At 39.6% G+C, this 21,225-nt stretch overlaps 1 protein-coding gene across 5 annotated transcripts in view; it reads right to left on the bottom strand.

The window, feature by feature from the left end:
- PLCB4 (phospholipase C beta 4) overlaps positions 1–21,225 on the bottom strand; it is a 1,177,624-nt gene that overhangs the window by 25,334 nt on the left and 1,131,065 nt on the right. For all 5 annotated transcript variants that reach the window (XM_086927702.1, XM_086927703.1, XM_086927699.1 and 2 more), the window contains 2 exons: positions 14,556–14,613; positions 8,406–8,492 (listed from right to left, as the gene is read on the bottom strand). In XM_086927702.1, the coding sequence (XP_086783828.1) occupies positions 8,406–8,492; positions 14,556–14,613 (145 nt within the window). The remainder of the gene's footprint in view (positions 1–8,405; positions 8,493–14,555; positions 14,614–21,225) is intronic.

Below are 21,225 nucleotides of genomic sequence, written 5' to 3'. Positions count from 1 at the left end.
TATAAGCACATATACGCACATCCAATAAACGATTCAAGAGTCACCGAATAAAGATTAATTAGCAAACATCAATTTATTCTTTTTACCCAAAACATGAATAAAGTACATGGGACATGCTCTATTGCACGGTTATTTCCAAGGAGAAAGGGAGAAGGGGTGAAAGATAAGTGTTCATGTGTTAGATAGCAAAGGAAGGTAAGAGTGCATCACAGAATGTTTACACAGTCCAAATTCAAATGATTGTAATCAAGGGATCCGACTATATAATCACAGAAAAGGCCGGTACCCCTACTCTGGTGGGCCTACCCCTAATCACAGTTGCAATATTACTTAAAATCTGTAAAATGAGAATTAATCTCTGATGGCAGTAGTGGTGGGGGTAGATAATGGGTGTAGGCCCCTTGGGAGTTTTTTTGTCGACGTTTCGACCCTAGTGCCAAAGGGTGGGTAGATTCCTCGGCCGCGGGTCTTCTCTCGACCTCAGCCTTAACACTGCCACCACCCAAGCATACGTTTTGACACTAGACAAGTCCTTGTTTAATGTAAGGGAAAATTATCTAAGAATATCACCTTTATTATTTCCAGGTGGAACGTTAGTCCTACTGAGATTACCCAAGGATGAAAAAAAGTGCTTAGCGACTGCACAACGCTAAGAAGTTAGACGACCTTCACATCGGCCTCTATTGTGTGAAGAATTATGCTTGCTTTAATAACACTGAGCCAAGTGGTCTCTTAGGGTTTATGGTGTATATGTAATAAGCATATGTTTGAAGCATTATATTGTAAAGTACACTTTTGTCATGCAAGGAAAGGAGACAACTGGGGGCATGCTTTGCTTAAATGTCTCAGTTCTGTCAACACCGTTCTAAGAAGGGATAATGTCCATTTAATAGAAAGGACATAGAACATCATTTCCAGTGGCCCGGTGTCACAGGTGATAATTATTGCACACGACAACATCCATCACGTAGCTATTCAAAATGTATTGGGTGCGATAATTATCACCTATTCTGAGTTTTGCACACAATGGGCGTTAATAAAATGTGGATGTTGGTGTTCATGTCACCAAAACCTTCAAGTTCCATTATTTATTAGATATTTTCCGGAGTAAATTTCAACAGGTGTGGTCTAACCAGATTTACCTGGGAAAATTGCGAAACTCTGGTGTTGGCCACAAAACCACAATTCCAGCATGTCTGATAACACAAGTACTAGAATTTAAAAGGCCACTGTCAGTTAAGGTACTTTGAGTAGCCGAGTCCTAAAGATTCAAAATAGATCAAAATATTTATTTTCAACTTTGCTAATACTGACAACATTCTAATTAATGTAAATTAAAACGTTGCAGACAGTCAATGGAAGTAGTAGAAAAATGCAATTTGCACTTTAATTCAATAAATTCTTAATTTTAGTAAAGGGCATGTTTTGCAGATGTGTAAATGCAAATTGAAATTGGCTGAGAGTGCGTGTAGCATATGTATCCACTGCCAGGTGTTCTAGTGCTTCTTGGTATAGGCATACATTACATATAAAAACTCTGAGAGGGAGGGGGCTCCATTGGTGAACAGTGTTATAATTGTGAATGACTCAGACCAGATTAATTGGTGCTTCATATACTTCGCAATCAATTTTTGTCCTTTCTGGTGCTGAGGCAGAATGAATACGAACCTCCATAGGCAGAACATGTGCCTATGCATTGCACTATCTAATGTACTTAGACCAAAATGTAGTAGTCATCTAAGTTGGAATATTAGTTGAGTGGGTGAGAACCCACTTCAATTCATAATCAGAATCCTTGTCAGGGTGAACAACTAAAGTCACTAAATAAACCTGTGCTCAACTCTATGGTAGCTTGGTCAGCCTTAACTAAGAAGTGAGGTGTAAAGTATTTATGAAGTACTCAAACAGAAATAAAGTGAAAACAAAACACAAGAAAAATCAATTGAAAAAATGGAGAATATTTTAATAAATATAACGACTCAAAAGTAACGAAAATAGAATCATTGTAGATGAAAATTTTACAACATGTGAGTTCCAAATAGCACTAAGGTACAACCGTGGGTATTTGCCCATACTAGACCAGGCCAAGTCAAAAGATAAGGCCAACAGCGATAGATCGCCAGTAGATACAGGGACTATGTTCACCCAGGTGGAAAGTTATCTTTCGATGTAGAACTTTTTATGGAAGTCAAAAGTTTTCAGTGGGACCCGGCAGCAAGCTGGATCTGAGGAAGGGCTCGACAATGATGGAGAGCTGCCATGCGAGGTCTTGGGGTCGATTGGAGACTGCTTGGCATTGGGCTTGAAGCCTTCACTGGAGGTTGTCAGTTTTACTCAGGTGCTCATTGGCATCAAGTCAAATCAAGCAGTTGATTGGGTGCTGCTCTCTGCCGTGTCTGGGGAAGCCGTCAATAACAATGTCTGGCATTCAGTGGGGTAAAGGTTTCATTTAGGCATGGAGGAGTACACTCTGACCACAGCCAAGGCCCCAGGAACTTTGGCCACAGTACGTGTGGTTTCAGGAATCACTCTTTCAGAGGTCAGCAGAGAGGAACAGGTCAGGTCCAGTAGGGACTGGTGAGCTGGAAACCGAAAAAAGGTCTCTGGGAGCTTGCTGTAGCCTTGTAGTTTAAAATTCAAACAGAAGGTCAGCCAACTGACCCTTGGGGTCACTTACTGGGTCCTGGGTTCAAGGCAGTGGGTCCAGTCTTTCTTCTGATTCTTCTCAGGTCTAGGAGTGTTCTGAGGAGAGTTCTGGATATAAACCTGTTATGCCTGCCTGTAGGCCTGTAGGTAGAGGGCAATCCTTTGTCCACCCTCAAAACCAGTTCTGGGCAGCTCATCCCCTCCCACTCAGTTTTGAGCCAGCCTGACTAAAAAGACAAAAGGGAGGACGGCCCTAGGTGTGAGGTTCCTCTGTCAGTGACAGGGTAGACATCATATAAAGCTCAAAAAGGGATTAGGCGAGCCCCCTAAACCATCCCATCAAGCAGGGAAATTCTCTCTACACACCAAGAGCTCTTTGTCCACTGCATGGCAGCAACACACATCTCACTGCAGCAGAGCCATCAGTATTCAGGTGACAGTTGGACACTGGCAGAAAGACTTTTTGGCTTTAGGTAGGAAGAGGACAACTTTCAAAAAGTGTTTTTTTCTTAATAGTAATATAAAATCCGACTTTACTATTAAGTTGGATTTGTTTCCCTTGATAGTATTACAAAATCTGACTTTACTGGTAAGCTGGATTTTAAATTACCATTACCATGCATCTTTAATCATATTTCTAGCTGCTCCATAACTGAAATTAAGGGTATTATATTGTTATAATGTAATCAGGTGCTTCCCTATGAAAGAGTCAGGCTTGTCACAGTGAAAAATAGCTTTGAAGGTTTTCACTGCCAGGGCACGTAAAACATTATAAATAGATGTCCCACTTGAAATATAATGCACAATGCCCTTTTAGTTTTCAGGACTACCTTACAGGTGATGTGTAAGTATTTAAAAGGAAGGTTTGGACTTGCCAAAAGGGTTATTTTTGAAGGCCGAAATGGCATTCCATAGCTCCACATCCAGTCTGCAGTGTCAGGCATGGAGACAGGTGTGTCCAGTGCTACGTTAGTGGGACACAGTTCATTTAATGAAAATACTGACACCAGACCGGCATCCAACCACACTGCTCTGTGAGATTGCATGCCGGTAGTTGCAGCACTGACTCTTGATCAATACAACACTTATTTAATGCAGTGTAATTCTTGAACCGAACAAATCCTTGTATATGATCCTGAGGAGGCCTTAAAAAAAGGTGGACCAAAATAAGTAGAATTAAAAAAAATATATATGGGGTTTCCCAACACGCATGTTTTCAATGACACTGGACAATGACTGAACTTTTAAGGGAAATATAAAAGCCAGTGAACGATTATAGGGGCTGTCCTGGAAGGCTTGAGAGATGGTCATTATGTTGGACTTAATTTAGAAAGAATTCTTTAAGAGACACCCACATCGAATGAACACACAAGGAGTGCTAGATGTCTATATAACTTGATGAGGACATACGTATTTTCTATTATGACTTGTTAGGTTTGATTTTAAGTTCTTGTCCAATGTCTGATATATATATATATATATACACACACACAATGATGTGACAATCCTACCACGCATAAAAACAAATTAAAGGTGCTAAATTTAGCCCTCCTGGCCTCTAAATTCTGGAATTCTCTTCCCCTGACCATCAAATCCAGTAGTTCCCTCCTTCATTTCAGGAAACTGCTCAAAGCCTTCCTTTTCCCCCCACCTTGCTAAACCCCGCGCGATCCGTCCTCAGCCTAACCTCTGTCCTACAGTGCCAGGAAACCCATGATGTCAGAGCGCTTTACAAATCCCATTTAACATAACATAACATAACATATTCTCCAATAGTGAAATAATCTCTGTTGTGAGTTGATAATTAGTACAGATCAATCCCTACAGAAAGCCCTTTAACAATATGAGACTTTGGTAGGTAGCAAACTGAGGGCAGAAGCCATCGGTAGTATTTCATTTATAGGCCCTGGGTACATATAAAACCATATACCAGAAACTTACAACTAAATGAAATGTGCCAATCAGGTGTATATCAATTTAAACATGTTTGAAATGTGAGAGCTCAAGGCCCTTATCACTGGTTAGCAGAGGTAATGTGTGCAAAGTCCTATGGGCAACAAAAATGGGTTCAGCTAAAAAAGGCAAAAAGCCAGGGTAAATCCATGCAAAATATTGTCATTTCCAACAAGTTATAGTGTCAACTGACAAGCAATATCTGTTGGGGTATTTGGTATACTATCTAGACAGTGTAATGTGTAGAAGGCAACACCTAATATGTACAATCAAACATGCATGAACTATATTCTGCTTAATTACTTATGTGAAGTTTCTATCCAAGAGACAACATGTTTCATGTTATTCATTATGTGTGATTCCTATGCAGAAAAATTACATGAGTTACTCTAGTTGAGCAGAAAGTTGTTGATATAATTTGCTCCTCATCTAACCTAGGGCTTTTTCAAAGATTTATCAAGAACTCCAAACTCTGTCGTAGTATGTATTAAGGCTGCTACAGACAGGTTTTCAAAAACCCAAAGCTAAATGACCCATATAGGCTGAAACATGTCAGCCTCCAATCAACAAAATGTATGATCTGTGTGTGTCATTTAATTTTCCTTCATATGAATAAAAATATTGAAACACAACTTGACAAATTGTGCCATTTCAATTAAATGCTAATACGATTGGTACGGTCAGATCCGCACCACACATGCTCTGCAAAGCCAACAAAAGACGTGCATGTCAGATATTATAGTCAGCATTGCATTTCAAAGAATAGTAAAGCTCCCTAGCTGTCATAAAAGAAGATAAGAAGATTGTCAAAAAGGAAAATTGAAGAGACTGTGCTATATAAAGCACGGGGATGATGATGAATATAACAAGTAACAAACTGCTAATACTTTCTTTTGAAAAGGTGCACAAGTTTGGTGTGCGGCTCAGTGATTGACAAGCTGTATACAAAATAAAATCTTACATACAAAAATGTGTTTGCAAGCTACAGTACACATATATGTTATTGCTGTACTAATTCTGGAAATTGTGTTACAATAAAATGTAATCGTGATGTAAACCCAGATTTAGAATAGGAGAATAACACGCCCAAACTGTTTTTCTGTTGTATTTTCGCATTTAAGGATGCAAACTTGACCTACTTGCTGGTTTGAATGAGCACGGATATCCCTTGGAGAGAAGTAAAAAAAATGCAACTTATGACGTTGTAATTCCACTTTTTGATACATGCATGGAAAACCATTTTCTGCATGTTAGCACATTATTTCCCACAACTCAGTAAACTTTGTATGAGTGTATCCTGTCTTATCTGCTGGATGCCTAACTGCCCATGTCACATTTGTGGGCCTTTTCTGTCATTGATGCTAGGCTCAACCACACTAGTGGGGCATGATTTTTATCAGTAGAAGTAAAGGCAAGGTGGAGGGTAGTTGTTTTGTGGATTGTCACAGATTCTGAAAGCTTCCCTTACAGAAATGTGAAGGCATAATTGATTTTCGCGAACATTTGGGGTTTGCTAGGCACTGTGGGTAGAAAAAACAAAGTGGGATCCATGCAAGCCACACCATGCTAGACTCCCACTACTACCCCCACTCTACCAACCCAAATGTCAAAACTAAAATCTAAATTTCCTGTCACTTGCCATGGGACATAGTAAATAAGATAATTCCCTGGTGTTCTAGTGGGTGGGAAGCACAGGCCAATGCCCGGGGAGGTGGTCCAGGCAAATAACAAATCCATGGTAGTCTATGAGGGGAGCGAGATTGGGGTTAACACTCCCTATATGCCATCAACGTGGTGCAGAAAAACATTTGTGCTAAGGGGTATTATTGAAATATAGCCCCATGCCTGATGGCACTCTCTCCCAAACAGTACATTAAAATATTCCCTAGTGGGCTAGTGGGATTTCTGCCCCCTGAGGGTGATAGATTACAGAGGAATACCCCTTATATATGCATATTGGGGCTGAAATACTCATGTGCACATGGGTGTGTGGGAGCACTGACCCATGCACAGGGGGGCACTTCCCCTCAACCCTTCAGTGTCCCTGGCTTCCAGTGGAGTGGATCCCAATTTGGGGGTGTTGGCCCAGTGTGCTCCCCATGCAGAGATCTACTAGAGAGAGACAGCAATGGATATGGGGCATTGTTCGTCACAGCATGACAAAAAAAATCAAACTCTGTACATGATCAATGCTCTTCCCTCACGCCCTGTCTTTGGAGGTAGCGAGGTTGATGTGAATGGGTCATTTAACACACTAAAGCTGTTAATATATGTGTAGCACTGAAGCCTATTTATCTGATTTCTTCGTTTAAGTAAAGATGTTTCCTTTCTGGGGTTTCACACCGATCCCTGCCCAAAACTGCAGCCTTTTATTTTTATGTAAGGCATACCAGTGGTTATAGATGAAAGCAGGACTGTGATATTAAGGGCCAGATTTATCATTCTTTCATGCAGCGCAACACAGCAAGCCACCTTGCTGCGCTGTGCTTCGTGAAAGGGAAAGAATGAACCGTATTGACCATTATACAGAGTATTGCTGTCCTTTCCTAGTGCTGGCACACTTTTGGCTGCCTAGAGCCAACCCAGGCACTCTTGTGTCATGGTGCAAAGGTGCCTGTTGTTACATTTTGTTAACTGCACCTACATTACAGCTCTCCTTTTCAGGCTCAAGTCCTATAGAATGTGCGTGACTTCGCTCCAAAAAACTATATACCTTTACTGTAAGAGGTCATAGCCTGTTGGTGCATTTATAGCAAAAGCACTCTCAAACTCCTGACAAAGTATTAGTTTCACAACACACACCCCTCACAGGCTAGCAAACTCTCACTACAATCAGTACTTTCACACGACCCACAAACTAGCAGTCGCACTAACAGCCATGCATCACTTACAGCACTCTCACAATCTTCACAGATTAGCAGTCTCACACTACTGAGAACATTCACACACCTGACAAACTAGCAATCTGACAACAGACAGCACTTTCATAGCCCTCACAGATTAGCAGGCACACTCTCAGACTAGTGGTCACACACTACTAACCGCACTCTCACGCACCATAAAGACTACCAGTCACACACTACTGACAGCACTAACCACCCTCAACCACTAGCAGCCTCATACTACCAACAGTACTCCCACAATTCTCAGACAATTAGCAATCATACACTACTGGAATTACTCTCACACCCCTCACAGAATAACTGCAATGCCAATAGGTCTCTTGGATAACTGGAGTAGCCTCTTGCTTGATAGGTTGATAGGTGAGTTTGTGGGTGTAGTATTGTGTAGTATTGTGACTGGATAAGTGGGTGGATGAAAGCAAGACTAAGTTAATGGGTCAATGAATAGATGCATTAGAGCAAGGACGAATGACTCAATGCACGTATGAGTGATTGAGTCCATGGATTATTAGATGAGTGATTTAATGGATGGAAGCATCTAGGCACTTTCAGTTACAAGTTAAACTTACTGGTTTTGCAAATGTGCCAGCACAGACATTCTAAGCATTGCATATATAGTGGCAGAAAACAGTAATCTATGCTTGATTGGGTGGTAGCCCTGACCGTGTCAGCATAAACAGTGCCCTGTCAAACTGCACTACGCCTATGTGTTCCAATGGCGTTCAATCAAAGGGTGCTTCTACATTGAGCATTCTTCTTGAAATGACTGCTGGAACGGGAAATGTCAATGGACTACACTGGCATAATGCTGGTAATTGTTTCTTCATATAGTATGGACATTCTTAAGATACCGACTTATTGGCTTTGCCAATGCGTGTTTGATCGTGTTTGCATGTTGTGTACCTGTTCATTCTGCTTCTCCAACATCTCCAAATGCTCAAGCTGTGCTTTTTTCAACTGCTCCATTTCTTTGGCCTGCTTCGCTGCCAGCTGAAAGTGAAGTTAAAAACTATTAGCAAATATGTATTACATAATATCTGACGATTAAAAGTGCTTAATTCGTATGTTTCTGAAATGTGTCTACAACAGGAGAATTGGTAACCTATTCCACACTCCCTGGTACCTCCTATTTCCACAGTACACCATACACCACTTACCACTTGAAAACAATGCCTCAGTTTCCACTGGATGAATGTTAGTGGTATGTAAGAGGAACATGCATTGCACATAATGTGGCAGTGGTAATCTTCAGCTGCATCACATTTTCCCGGGTCCAAAGTTCTTAAAACTTACAAACATTTCAAAATAACGGTGAGAAATACCATATAGGGCCTATATTCCTGTGTCTATGTACAGTGATGCATTCTTACATTTTTGCCGTGTGCGCTATAAAAAATTAAAAACTAACGTGACAAAAAGTATTTACAATGCTCTACAGAAGATTTAAAATGACACCACTCAAAAATGATTTCATGTAAACAACTGCTGCCTAGTGTCTGTGAACACATCTTGGGGAATTATGTTTAGCATCTAGTTTTATTAAGAACAGAAACACACTTAAGTGTACCTTTAACTTCTGGAATGAAGTTATGAGAACTTGCATCAGTCACCTTAAAACGTATGTAGTTTGTCAGTTGGTTCTTCAAGACAGGATGAAAAATAGGAGGTCAATTCTCAAATGGTTTGATTTACAAAACAGTACAACTGGCTTACTCCTGGCATCCAGGAGTGAGAGACGAGTACTGCAAGAGTAAGACAGAACTACTAACATCCACATTTTTTTTAATCGGATCTAAGGGCATTTATGAGTATGTGAAGTTGTACTAATGTTCATAAATGTCTTTGTAAATTGGCCCTATAATCTTTGGACTAACCCTAAATTAACGTTTCAGTTTTGGTGGATTCATTTATTATTCCTCTTTTGGCATACATGAGAGCCATTTTCATTCTCGCATGTGTTCCAAATCATGGGGACAATTCTCAAACGCACTTCTGATTATGTGAAGTAGCTGCAAGGTTTGCATCATTGTTAGCGAAAAGAAGGTTAGCAATACACCGGCTTGCAGATCACATCTACAATGTGCATGAAAGGATCAAGGATATGATGGAATGGTCAGCTACAGAAGAGATATATTGGCCGGTGAAAAAAATATTTTTGACTAGGACAAAGTTTATGTCCTTGATGGCAAGGGAAGGCATTGCCGAGATTAAACACCCTTTATCACTGTATTATGAAAACAAAATTCTTGAAATGGTAAATGTTTGTGCATAATTGTTGTGTGACACTTTGTTGTGCTGTCTGTTGTTTTTTTTTTTGCTGTTATGTTTTTGTGCTGCATTACTGCAGTGCAACATTTTCTTGTAGGGTGGCTGATGTGCTGCATTCTTTTTTGACTGCTTTGTTCTGACATTGCCATTTAATTGTGTTACTTGCCTTTGTTATCTTATTGAGTTATATACATTTTTTATGTTAAGTATGTTAAAAAAAATGATGTGACATTTGCAGCTAAAACCAGCACATGCCTTTGAAGTTCCGGCACATTTTATCCCTATCTTAGGTGTTACAATAGTGCTACTCTTGTTCTTTAACTATTACAGACAAAAGTCAGCACCAAAACATGAAAGAGACCTTATGTTCAGAACCTCCAGTCACATATTGAGGATACTAAACATGTACTGAACATAATGAACGATGTTACAAGGGAATCAGATATGATTTTAGCTACATTGGATGTGGTTTCTCTGTATTGTAACATAGACCATGATATGGGTATGAAAGCTATGGAGTTTTTTAAATCAAAGACCAGTAGAATACCTTGACCACACAACTATGAACATGGAAATGACTAAGATTGTTTTGGAGAATAACATCTTCTTATTTGAAGATATTTGGTACAGGGGGAAACTTGGGACTGGAATGGGCTCCAGATTCGCTCCGTCTTTCGCCAACCTCTTCATGGGGTGGTTCGAGGCGGAGTGGATCTGGGGCCCCAAAGGCAAACAATGGATTGATCATATTTATTACTGGGGCCGATACATTGTTGATTGTTTGTTAATTTGGAGAGGGACCCCTGTTGAACTCCAAGCGTTTTTTGATTTTCTTAACACAAATATACTCAATATGTCATTTACTACACGGTCTGATACACATCACCTGACCTTCTTGGATATTGAACTATTCGTAGAGAGTGATAAATTATGTAGCCGTATGTTTCGTAAAGAAACCAGGTGCAATGCACTTTTGCGTGCAGACAGCTGCCACCCTAAGAGACAAATCAATTCAATTCCATTTGGGGAAATGTTGAGAGCCTGCAGGAATTACTCGAGAGAACAAGACTTTGTAACAAATTTACATGATATGGCAAGTAGATTTAAAAATAGAGGCTATGAAGAGAAAACTATTGATCGGGCATTAACTAAAGACTATAAACTTAAAAGGGAAGAAACTCTCAAACCTAAGATTAAAAATGTAAAAGACTCGCAATTACAGAAAATCAGAATAGTTACTAATTTTGGGACAGGTAGCCATAAATTATTTGCTATCCTTGCAAAGTATTGGCAACTTTTTGAGACTGATAATGACAATTCCCCTTATTTGACTGACAGACCAAGTTTGACGTTTCGAAATGGTGTCACCCTAGCAAACATAGTCAGTCCCAGTTACCCGAAACCAACGCTAAAGGAGAAATGGCTAGGTAATCGCCCAATGGGCTTTTATTACTGTGGGAAATGTAGTTCATGCCGCTGGGCAACTAAGAGGATAAAACATTTTGAATACAATGACTTCAGTATCAAATCGTTCATTAACTGTGATACGACATTTGTTGTATATATTATTGTATGTTCATGCGGAAACATTTATGTGGGCAGCACAGTAAGACGAATAAAAGATAGAATGGTGGAACATTTCCGGGCACTCAAAAATGGGGATACAAGATATCCCATTTCTGCACATTTAGTCCAAAATTGTAATGATTCTGTCAAGCACAAGTTTACATATCATGGGATTGAACATGTGACAATGGACCGGAGAGGAAGTAATAGAACCCTCAAATTGCGACGTACAGAGGCAAAATGGATTATGATATTGAGGGCAGTAGAGGAGTGTTTGAATTTGGACTCTGAACTTCAATATTTTCTGGGAGATTAATGTGTAATTTGCAAGCACATGAAGTAACAATTTTGGATTATTGTATTATAAGATATATGTTGATATCTGTACAGTGTAATATCCTGAAATATTGTTTTTCTGTATCAATGTATATAACTAGCATTACCAGTGTTTTTTAAGAAATGTATAGCCTCATATAATATCGATTATATTTATTTGTGTAGAGAATACTATGGTATATCTTTAGACAGTATGCCTTTCCCTCTTATCTTACTTTCCTTATCCCTCTTGACTTTCAATTTATAATCAGATTTTGATGTGATCAGGGAGCTGAGATGTTAGAATGCGCTTTGTTACCTACTTACACCCGGTTTATCATGGGATTTAGTACAATATAGGCGTGGAGTAACGCTTAGATTTTTTGACTCCGATACTGGAGTTTGCCAGTTCGAGGTTGCTAGCAGAGAGTATACGGTTGGATTTAATATATTTTTAATAGTGGTATATAATAAACATGCAAACTAAAAATTATTTTTTATCACGGTATTTGAATAGTTAAGCGCAAATTTTATAATCTATAGTAGTGAGGACATTTAGCAATTTTGCATGTCCGCCGTCTGCTAGAGCATCTAATTTATATTGAGAGTTGAGATTGTACGAATCTGGGAGCTAAGATGTCAGAATGCCGGTTTTCACTTATTTACACGCGGCTTTTCATGGGACGTAATATAATATATGCGTAAGATAACGCTTATAATTTTTGACTCCGATACTGGTGATTGTTGGTTTGAGGCTACAATGAGAGAGTATACAGTTGCATTTAACATATTTTCAATAGTGGTATGTAATGAGCATGCAAACGAAATATTATGTTTTCTTATTATCTTAATAGTTTAGTGCGTTTTTTTATAATAGATGGCAGTGAGGACGTATAGTAATTTCACGTGTCCTCCATTTACTAGAGCATTCAGTATATTTTGAATGTTTGGGTTGAGCTACTATTTTTAGGTTAATTGATAAATAAAACGTACGTAGTGTTACAAATTATACAATTTTGTAAATTGCCTACTACAAGATGGCGGCCATGGTTAATCCTCTGAACAAGTAAATGTACTTAAGCAAGATGGCGGTTACGTGGAACGCCAGATCGCAACTACAATTGTTGGGATACGACGCGTGTGGAGCTGGTGAGAATTCTTTTCAGAATACTATGAGATTGTACTTACTACGAGAGCCAGGAAATGATTAGCGAGTCTTAACGCCATATTTTCTTTTTCCTTCACTTTTTGTAGGAACACGTACTCGTGTTTCCGAGTTTTGACCCGTTTTTTGCTACTACGATATTCAGCCTTACTTCTTCCAGTGGGATCACTGTGGATTATTATTGTGCGAAGACGGAAATATTGGACATAGGACGGAGATAGTTTTGCGGCAGTGTGTGTATTTACAGTAGAAGATTTACTGTGGGTATAGGTAGTTTTAAATATGGGCATTGCTTTTATACTTACAGATAATGATAACGATACCTATCGACCTGTGATGTATGGAACTGATCTTTTGAGGACTTTCAAATTATTAAATAAGAAGAGTATGAATATCTGACTTTGAAGCAGATTTTAATATGTGAGTATTTAATCCAGATATTGATTACTGGATGACATAGTATTAAGATATTTTCCTTGATCTGTGACGGGATATAATACTTAAAACGGCATTCTTCTATTCCAGACTCAGATTTCCTTTATTCTACCAGTGACCATATGTATTAATATGGCACATGGAGTAATTCTAGAGGTAACTTTTATCATTATCTATTACCTGGCTATTTCGGGCTTTCTAACAGGCACTGTGGGTTGTACCACATTTATGGTGATTTTTTATTATCACGTCACGTTTTGGGACTATACTGAATACCTTCACGTAGGGTGTGTATTACTTTTTCCCTCTCATTATCTTGAACTTTGAGGATGATTGAGAGTCTTGTAGTAGATTGTAGCTTACCTGAGATCCTAGAATTCTTTTTAATTACATCTTCTTGGGTTGCAGCCCTGATGAAGTCAGTGATGCATGTAAATAATGCTTGAAGAAACACGTGTTGGCTGCGAAGAATAAATTTCAGGACTGAACATTTGAGCCCCTGTGTCTTTTCACTTCAGGAAATTGATCGAGTGGATATTATCTCGATAAGGACAATCAGATAATTATAATTTCTGTACTTGGACTTTTACGTTATAACTAAATTGTATACTCTAAAAAGGAAAAAATAAAAAATAAATTTGGTGGAGTGCTCAGGGAGAATCTTGTGATTTCTGTTGTACCCAGAGTGTTCTTTGGGTCCTGTGGGATAGATTGGTAACCCATACCTTTCGCTTGGAAGCTCCTGTACGAATGCTGTGCTCCTGAATTTATACCTGGTTACCTTTGTTTTGAATTGACTGTATACTGGGTACTTGACACCAAAGTGACCACCAATTATAGAGAGTGGGGAAGAATGTAGAGACATACCTGCCTTAAATGCAGATTTGAGTTCAAATGTAAATGTTTTTCTAAGATGAGCACTCCAACAAGAGGTATCACAATGTTTATACAAATGCCTTTTTGGGCACCAGCGAACCCTACTAGTTTGTACAATTCTGGGAAATCAAGTACCACTGTACAACTTCTAATTACAACTTAACTCCAATCTTGTCTTGTCTTCTTACTCCTTAGATGTAAAAAGCCATGAGAGGATCTGCTTTCTTCAGTTCCATTCTTTTCTGCTCGTCATTCTAGCATGTCAGAATACAACAATAACATAATTCTGCTCTAGGAGTATTGGTATGTAGATTAGAAATCACTGCCTTGACAAGCAGATTAAAACTCAATCCACACCTGAATACCATGGAATGCAAAACGTGCGTTGCATCACCATTGATTTTGGTGAGAAACACATTAATACATACCCTCTTCCTCTCATCAAGAAACTTCTTTGTGTTTGTGCTGTTCAGCTCCCGTACCCGCCTAAAGAAAAGCAACAGTGAGCAAATGTCTCAGTCCTTTAAAAATACAACTATTCATACCAGTAACAATCTCTTGTTTGCCACATCGTTATTTACTTCTTCTATGAAAATATATACAAAGTACTGGAAGCTATTTTAGCCACCCTAGCAGAATCAAATACAAACATCAATGATAAAGCAGTTTCAATCATATCTAAAAGTTATTATCAAAAGTATTAACAAAGATACTATCAAAAGTATTACCACAGCCAATTGTTATTGCATTTGTACAAGAGGTAGCAAGGCGCATTTTAGATTTACTTTATTCATACAAAAATCTATTTCAAAGAGAGGCTATGGAAGGAAAAATCTTAAAACAATGTAAATACATGCTGTTAAGATTAGTTTTTAGGGCTGGGTTTTAAGAGCACAGCTGTCAAACAGACATTCTGCTTACAATAAAGATAGAATGAACTTTCAGTCTGCCCCTTTGAATCACTGGCTTTCTTTGACCAGCTATTGGATCGAATATTTGTCAATTACATTTTGGCTCAGCCCAGTGAAGAAATGATCTCTCATCTCATGCTATTCGCTGCTTGGGAGCATCCTTCACCTCCACTTGAGTACTTCATTGAACTGCATTAGGAACTACTTTACAACTATAGCCTTCCTTATTTGAAGTTCAAACAAAAACAGGACTGTATCAAAGGCAACCGTACACGCTGTACAAGTTAGGGCACAAAACCCAGACCTATTGGTTTTGCCAATGCTTGTTATAAATCTCTTTGTGCTACAATGCAGTAGTGTATGCTAATGTGGTATATGCAATATAGCACAAATGTCTGAAAGAAAAGAGGGGATTTAGCAGCTCAGTCATTGTGGATTACCTTTGAAATAGTGTCCAGCTTTTTGATAAAGAAGTGACTATTATGTATGGCAGAGTTTATCATTAAATATGTTTCATAAGATCATGAGGATTGCTGTCTGTTCAATGGTGATGGCACATAGTCTGTCTCAATTCCAGAAATGTAAGAAAGGCAACAATATTCAGATTCCTCCCCAAAGTACTTTTTGACTGCCCACTGGTGATGGAGCAATGTTTCATACCTTTAGAAACTTGCTTGTATTCAGCCCTCTCGAAATAACATGTAACTTATTAATCAACATGTTTTGTGTATACTAAAACCTACATTTCATGACATTTTAGTATCTAGGGGGAAACTTGCCTATGTGCTTTTACTAACAGTACCCCGAGTGACTTAAAATGGCCACCGAAAACGCGGGAACTCTTCTTCGCATGCGTCTGCCACATCTACCTGGTGTGACGTATCTATCGCGTGGTGGGAATATCTTGCAGCTGCGCACTAGTGCCAAAATGGCCACTCCATGCTTTAACATACTGAAGCACATGATCTTGCTTGAATTAAAACTTGTGTGTTCTGCTTAACTATTAATGCTATAGTTAAAATAAAATAATGTGGTTAGAGTAGTAATAAGTGGTATACAGTGCATTCATTTATTTTTGCATTTTAACGTGTCTCTCTCTAACTTTATTAATAGCTCGTATTTGGGCCTGAAGTGTGTCTGAAAATTCAATTTTGAATCTGCTGTACATGCGCACTTAAACCCTGAGAACCTTGAAGTCCTGACATTGACAGACTGTCAAAAGTACATCGTGCCTGTGATGCATCTGGGAACTTCACCCCATGAACTGAAGAAAGGAAGACAACTTGCAAATTTGTATTAACATTGTATATTACTACATATGCAGATGACCGTGGCAGATATGTTGGAGTCACGGGCACTTGAGAGGGCGGACCTATCACCTTTGTGTCAATATACGTGCCCCCGGAGATGCAGGGCACAACATTCACTGACCTAAGTGCTATACTCTTGACGTTGCCTGATGGACACCTGGTGTTCGGAGGCAACTTTCACTCAATAGCGCCGGGCGCTCTAGATAGACATCCCCTGTGCAACCCCCCAATCCGCTCATGCGTTCTCCGGTTTCTTAGAGGCGATGGGGCTGATAGATGGCTGGAGGGTATACAACTTCGATAAGATACAACACACCTTCCACTCAGGGGTGCACAAAAGCCTATCCCGCCTTGATTTTATAATTGTCCCGGCTTCACAAATCACCGATATTCATGTAATCCGCCACCTGGCAAGAGGTATCTCCGACCACTCCCCTCTGTGGGTTCATATAGTTGTAGATCATACACAGGTGGGAAGGATTGCCCCAATAAAGCCCTGGTACCTAAAGAACCCCAAAATACGGAAAGGCCTAATTAAAACTATCGATTAATACTTTTTGGAGAACGAACACACAGTTGAGTCCCCCCAGACACTGTGGGAAGCTTTCAAAATGGTGGTCTGAGGGCAGGCCCTTTCCTTGGGGTGGCGGCCTCCAAAAAAGACAGGGTGAAAGAAATCTCTGGCATGGAGCAGGAGCTTTACCATATATAACAGGATGTCACCTCAGATGCCACACCTGAAGCCCTCCACTCCCTCCGTCTGCGACAGGAAGAATACGGGGCGTTGGTCATTGACCGTGCCAAACAACTGGAACAGGAGAGGCTGGGGCGTATATATGACTGGGGTGACAAAGTTGGCAAATTGCTCGCATGGTTAGACAAGAGGGAGCAGGCCAGCAGGCTTGTGCCAGAAGTCAAAGGCACTGATGGTTCCCCAGTGACAGATCCTCAAGGCATAGCTAACCACTTTGCAGCTCACTTCCAAACGGTGTATAGCTTGGTGGCGCCATACCCTGAAGCAGACTTTATTGATCTTATTAACAACATTTCTCTACCGAAGCTCTCAGACTCAGACTTCACACTCATGGACAGTGCACTGACTGCTGATGAAATAGCAACAGCAATAAGAACGCTACATTCGGGGAAAGCTCTGGGCCCAAATGGCATTCCAATTGAGCACTACAAGCTTCGACCAGATAAACTGGCCCCCTATCTTAAGTCTATGTTCGAGGATACCCTACACAGGGATCATTGCCATATGACCAGAGAATTGCTACTATAGTAACAATCCACAAGGAAGGGAAACCCACAATGGATTTACCTCCTATCGGCCTATATCGCTGTTGAATGCAGAACCAAAAATTCCGGCTAAAGTACTTGCCACCCGGCTGATCAAGGTAATAGGCGATCTAGTCCATCCAGATCAATCGGGGTTCATGCCTAAAAGAAACACCGCTCTCAACCTGGGCACAGTACCGACGATACAAGAGGATGGCGTTGTGGTCTCCCTAGACGCCACTATGGCTTTCGAGAATGGCCTTATCTTTTTGCAGTACTTGTCAAACTGGGATTTGGGCCAAATTTCTGCCGCTGGATACCACTGTTATACAGCACACTGCTGGCCCAGGTAGTTGTAAATAACAAAAAGTCTGAACCCTTTAAACTCAGCCGAGGGACCCGTAAGGGGTGCCCGCTTTGTTCCTTACTGTTCGCTTTGGCCTTTGAACCACTCACAGCCTGGATCCGTAAAGATGTAATGATCCGCGGCATGAGCTGGTCGGCAGACTAGGAGGACCGAATATTCCTGTACGCTGATGATATTCTCCTTTATCTCACATCCCCTAAGAGATCCCTAAAAGCAGCTTTCGACATTTTAGATATTTTTGGTAGGTTTTGCGTCAATTGGCAAAAATCACTTCTGTATGTCATATGGGGAACTTCTCCCCCTTTGCCCCGAAACTGCCCCATTCCAGTAGTGTCAGATGGCTTCAAATACCTGGACATATTTATATCTCTAGACCCATCAGCTCAATACGCCCGCAATCTGCTCCCCCCACTGCAACGGATCAAAAGTGACATAACACACTGGAAGTCACTCCCGCTTTCACTATTGGGCAAGGCTGCATTATTTAAAATGATGTCTTTACCCCGTTTCCTCTACGTGCTGCAGAATTCAGCCAACCTTGTCCCAAACTCGTACTTTAAAGATCTTGAAGGACTCCTGAGAGACCTCCTATGGGGAGGGAGACCACGTATCGCTATGAAAAAGCTGACACTTGGCTGGTATGATGGAGGAATCGGGTTGCCTGATATTAAAAAATATTACTGGGCTGCTATCAACCATTGCACGTATGGTCACCCTGACAACCCGGGATTCCTTATGGATCGTTGGCTTTTACCCAAAGGGACCTTCTCAAGAGCGCTATATTCCACACCAAATAAAAATACCTGCTCACCAGGCCCACTGCCCACACAGTTAAAATCTGGCACTCGTCTACTAAATCAATCGGCTGACATAACAAGTTGACGCTGGCCACACCCTTGTGGGATTCACAAAAACTAGGTTATATGGGGAACTCAAAAGGATTTGATAAATGGGACTTAATAGGCTAAGGATGGCTGCCGGAGATGCCTTCGGAAAATAGTATCAAATGTGTCGGTGCCATTCTACACATTATATACTATATGGCTAGTCACATCATAGTCATGTGATTCTAAAAAGTGTCATGTGACCGAAGTGATGATGGTCAGAGAAAACAGACTGAAGTGATGATGGTCACAGAGAACAGACTATAGTTTTCGGCAGTCATCCTTAGCCTGGTCCTACCTGGAGCCTCCTTTCATCAGGTACATATTAGTTTGTAGTTATAGGGACCCTGCTTTACTCTGAAGCTGCAGTTTTACATGCTCATAGATACATTTTAAAAAAGTCCTTTACTGTACATGCCTATCCAGCGACATATTTGGAACATTATCGCATATCTAGCGCTTGTTCCAGTTTCTTCGTTGAATCTCTTCCATCGCAAGGTAACTACGGGGTTCACTGTTACTCCGATTATTAATGTATACGTCCTTTTTTCTCTTATGAGGTCTCCGTTTTGACAATAGATTGTGTATTGTTTTTTCAGAGGCTTTCCAGAATATCATATTACTGATTTTAACATTTAGCGGGACCAGGCCGCTTTTCAAATATACCTACACGAGGCTTGTTTGATAACCAGGTATTGGTCTTAAAAATTCTCTTTAGATCATAAGATCATGGAAACTCACAGTTATATCTATGTTAGGGATATTTTTATCTCTTTTTAATCAATTTACTTTCAAAAATAGTTGTTTCTCATTCTTTTTTGTAGATATCCGACCTTTTCGTGATATCGTTTATTTTAAAATTAATATGACATTGCTGCACATTCGGTGCACCGCATTTTTATCAAGTAATTCCTTTTCGTCATTGCGGTTTATCCGTTTTCAATGAACATGTATAATACCACTGAATCAACATCTATTGGGATAGATTAATGTTAGCTACTTTGATTTTTATAGCCAGTCTCAGTTTATCGGTCCGCTAATATCAGTTCAAATTTTGGAGCATGATGATTGCCTCAAAATGTTACCGAACAGTCTCTTTCTGATCTTATTGAATTATTAACCTTGACTTATTGCTTTCAATTGCATAATTCACGAGCCAAAATCTCGAGAATTTTTTTTTTTTTAATTGAACTATACAGATAGCTTATACAAACAGCAGCTACCGTGTACATTAATGATGATTATACCCCATTATATAGGTCCATAATAATGGTGATACATACATTTTTTTCAAGCATTTATTAGAATCAAGAACATCCACCAACTATGGAATTGCAGGTTTTAATCACTAGGAACAAATCACATTGAAACAGGATCTGTGAGTGATTGGCTACTTATTCTCTATCTTATTGTTTCTTGACTATATAATGTTACAGGCCTTTCTTTACATCTAATAGGCCTCTTTAATTAAGGTTCATTTTGGAGCGCTCAGATATAGCACCATAGATAAATATAAAATTGTAATGTGTGATACATAGGAAGACCGTCAGATTATGTACATAGATTGTTGCTACTGATACACATTGTGTTTTTAAAGATATATGTAAATAGAGATACAAATCGTTTAAATAGATGTTTTTCTTGAGAAAATATGTCAAGATACGGTTACCCATTTGTGAAATCTCAGTATGTTCTTTTTTTCTTTTATTTTTAGATAATTGTGTGGCTTTACTGAAGACGGCGTTGTATACGCCGAAACGCGCGTCGAGTTAATAAAGATATTGCCACTTTTTAACCCTTTATTTATACATATTGATTAAATGTGTTGTGTTACATATTGTGTTTCATTTTTTAAATGCTTTATTTAAATATCATTTGTTTAGATAATGAGAAGAAATTATTAAAATGGTAACAACTTTGAATTTATTTTTTCTGTCTTCCTTGGTTTTCTTAATGTTATAGATACTGTGTATATTTGCTTTATTGACATTGCCTAGGAGTTTTTGTCACTACCATTTAAGTACCTGTCCTAGGAATTGAACTATCCATTGTTCAGGGGGTCCTTGTTTTTTCTCATTGGGCACCTGCCTGACAGGGCCATCTCCCTATCGTAGCAGAAACTCATTAACAACATCGACAACACCCTATTGAAGTTGCGAGACAAATGGACTGAGGACGGAATAGAATTACATGACGAAACCTGGTAGGAAGAGGTCTCCTCTCCTAAAACGTCGCAAACCCAGCGAGACTGAGACTGGTGCAAATAAAGATCCCCCACAGAATTTATATAACTGGTCCCCAGCTGGTGCATAATAGGTAGGCTGACAAAAGGCTCTCGTAGGAGGGGA

The sequence above is a fragment of the Lissotriton vulgaris genome, chromosome 6 (assembly GCF_964263255.1).
Source record: "Lissotriton vulgaris chromosome 6, aLisVul1.2, whole genome shotgun sequence".
Classification (NCBI taxonomy): Eukaryota; Metazoa; Chordata; class Amphibia; order Caudata; family Salamandridae; genus Lissotriton; species Lissotriton vulgaris.
The sequence above is the reverse complement of the archived record's forward strand: the minus strand, read 5'-3'. Positions and strand labels throughout refer to the sequence as shown.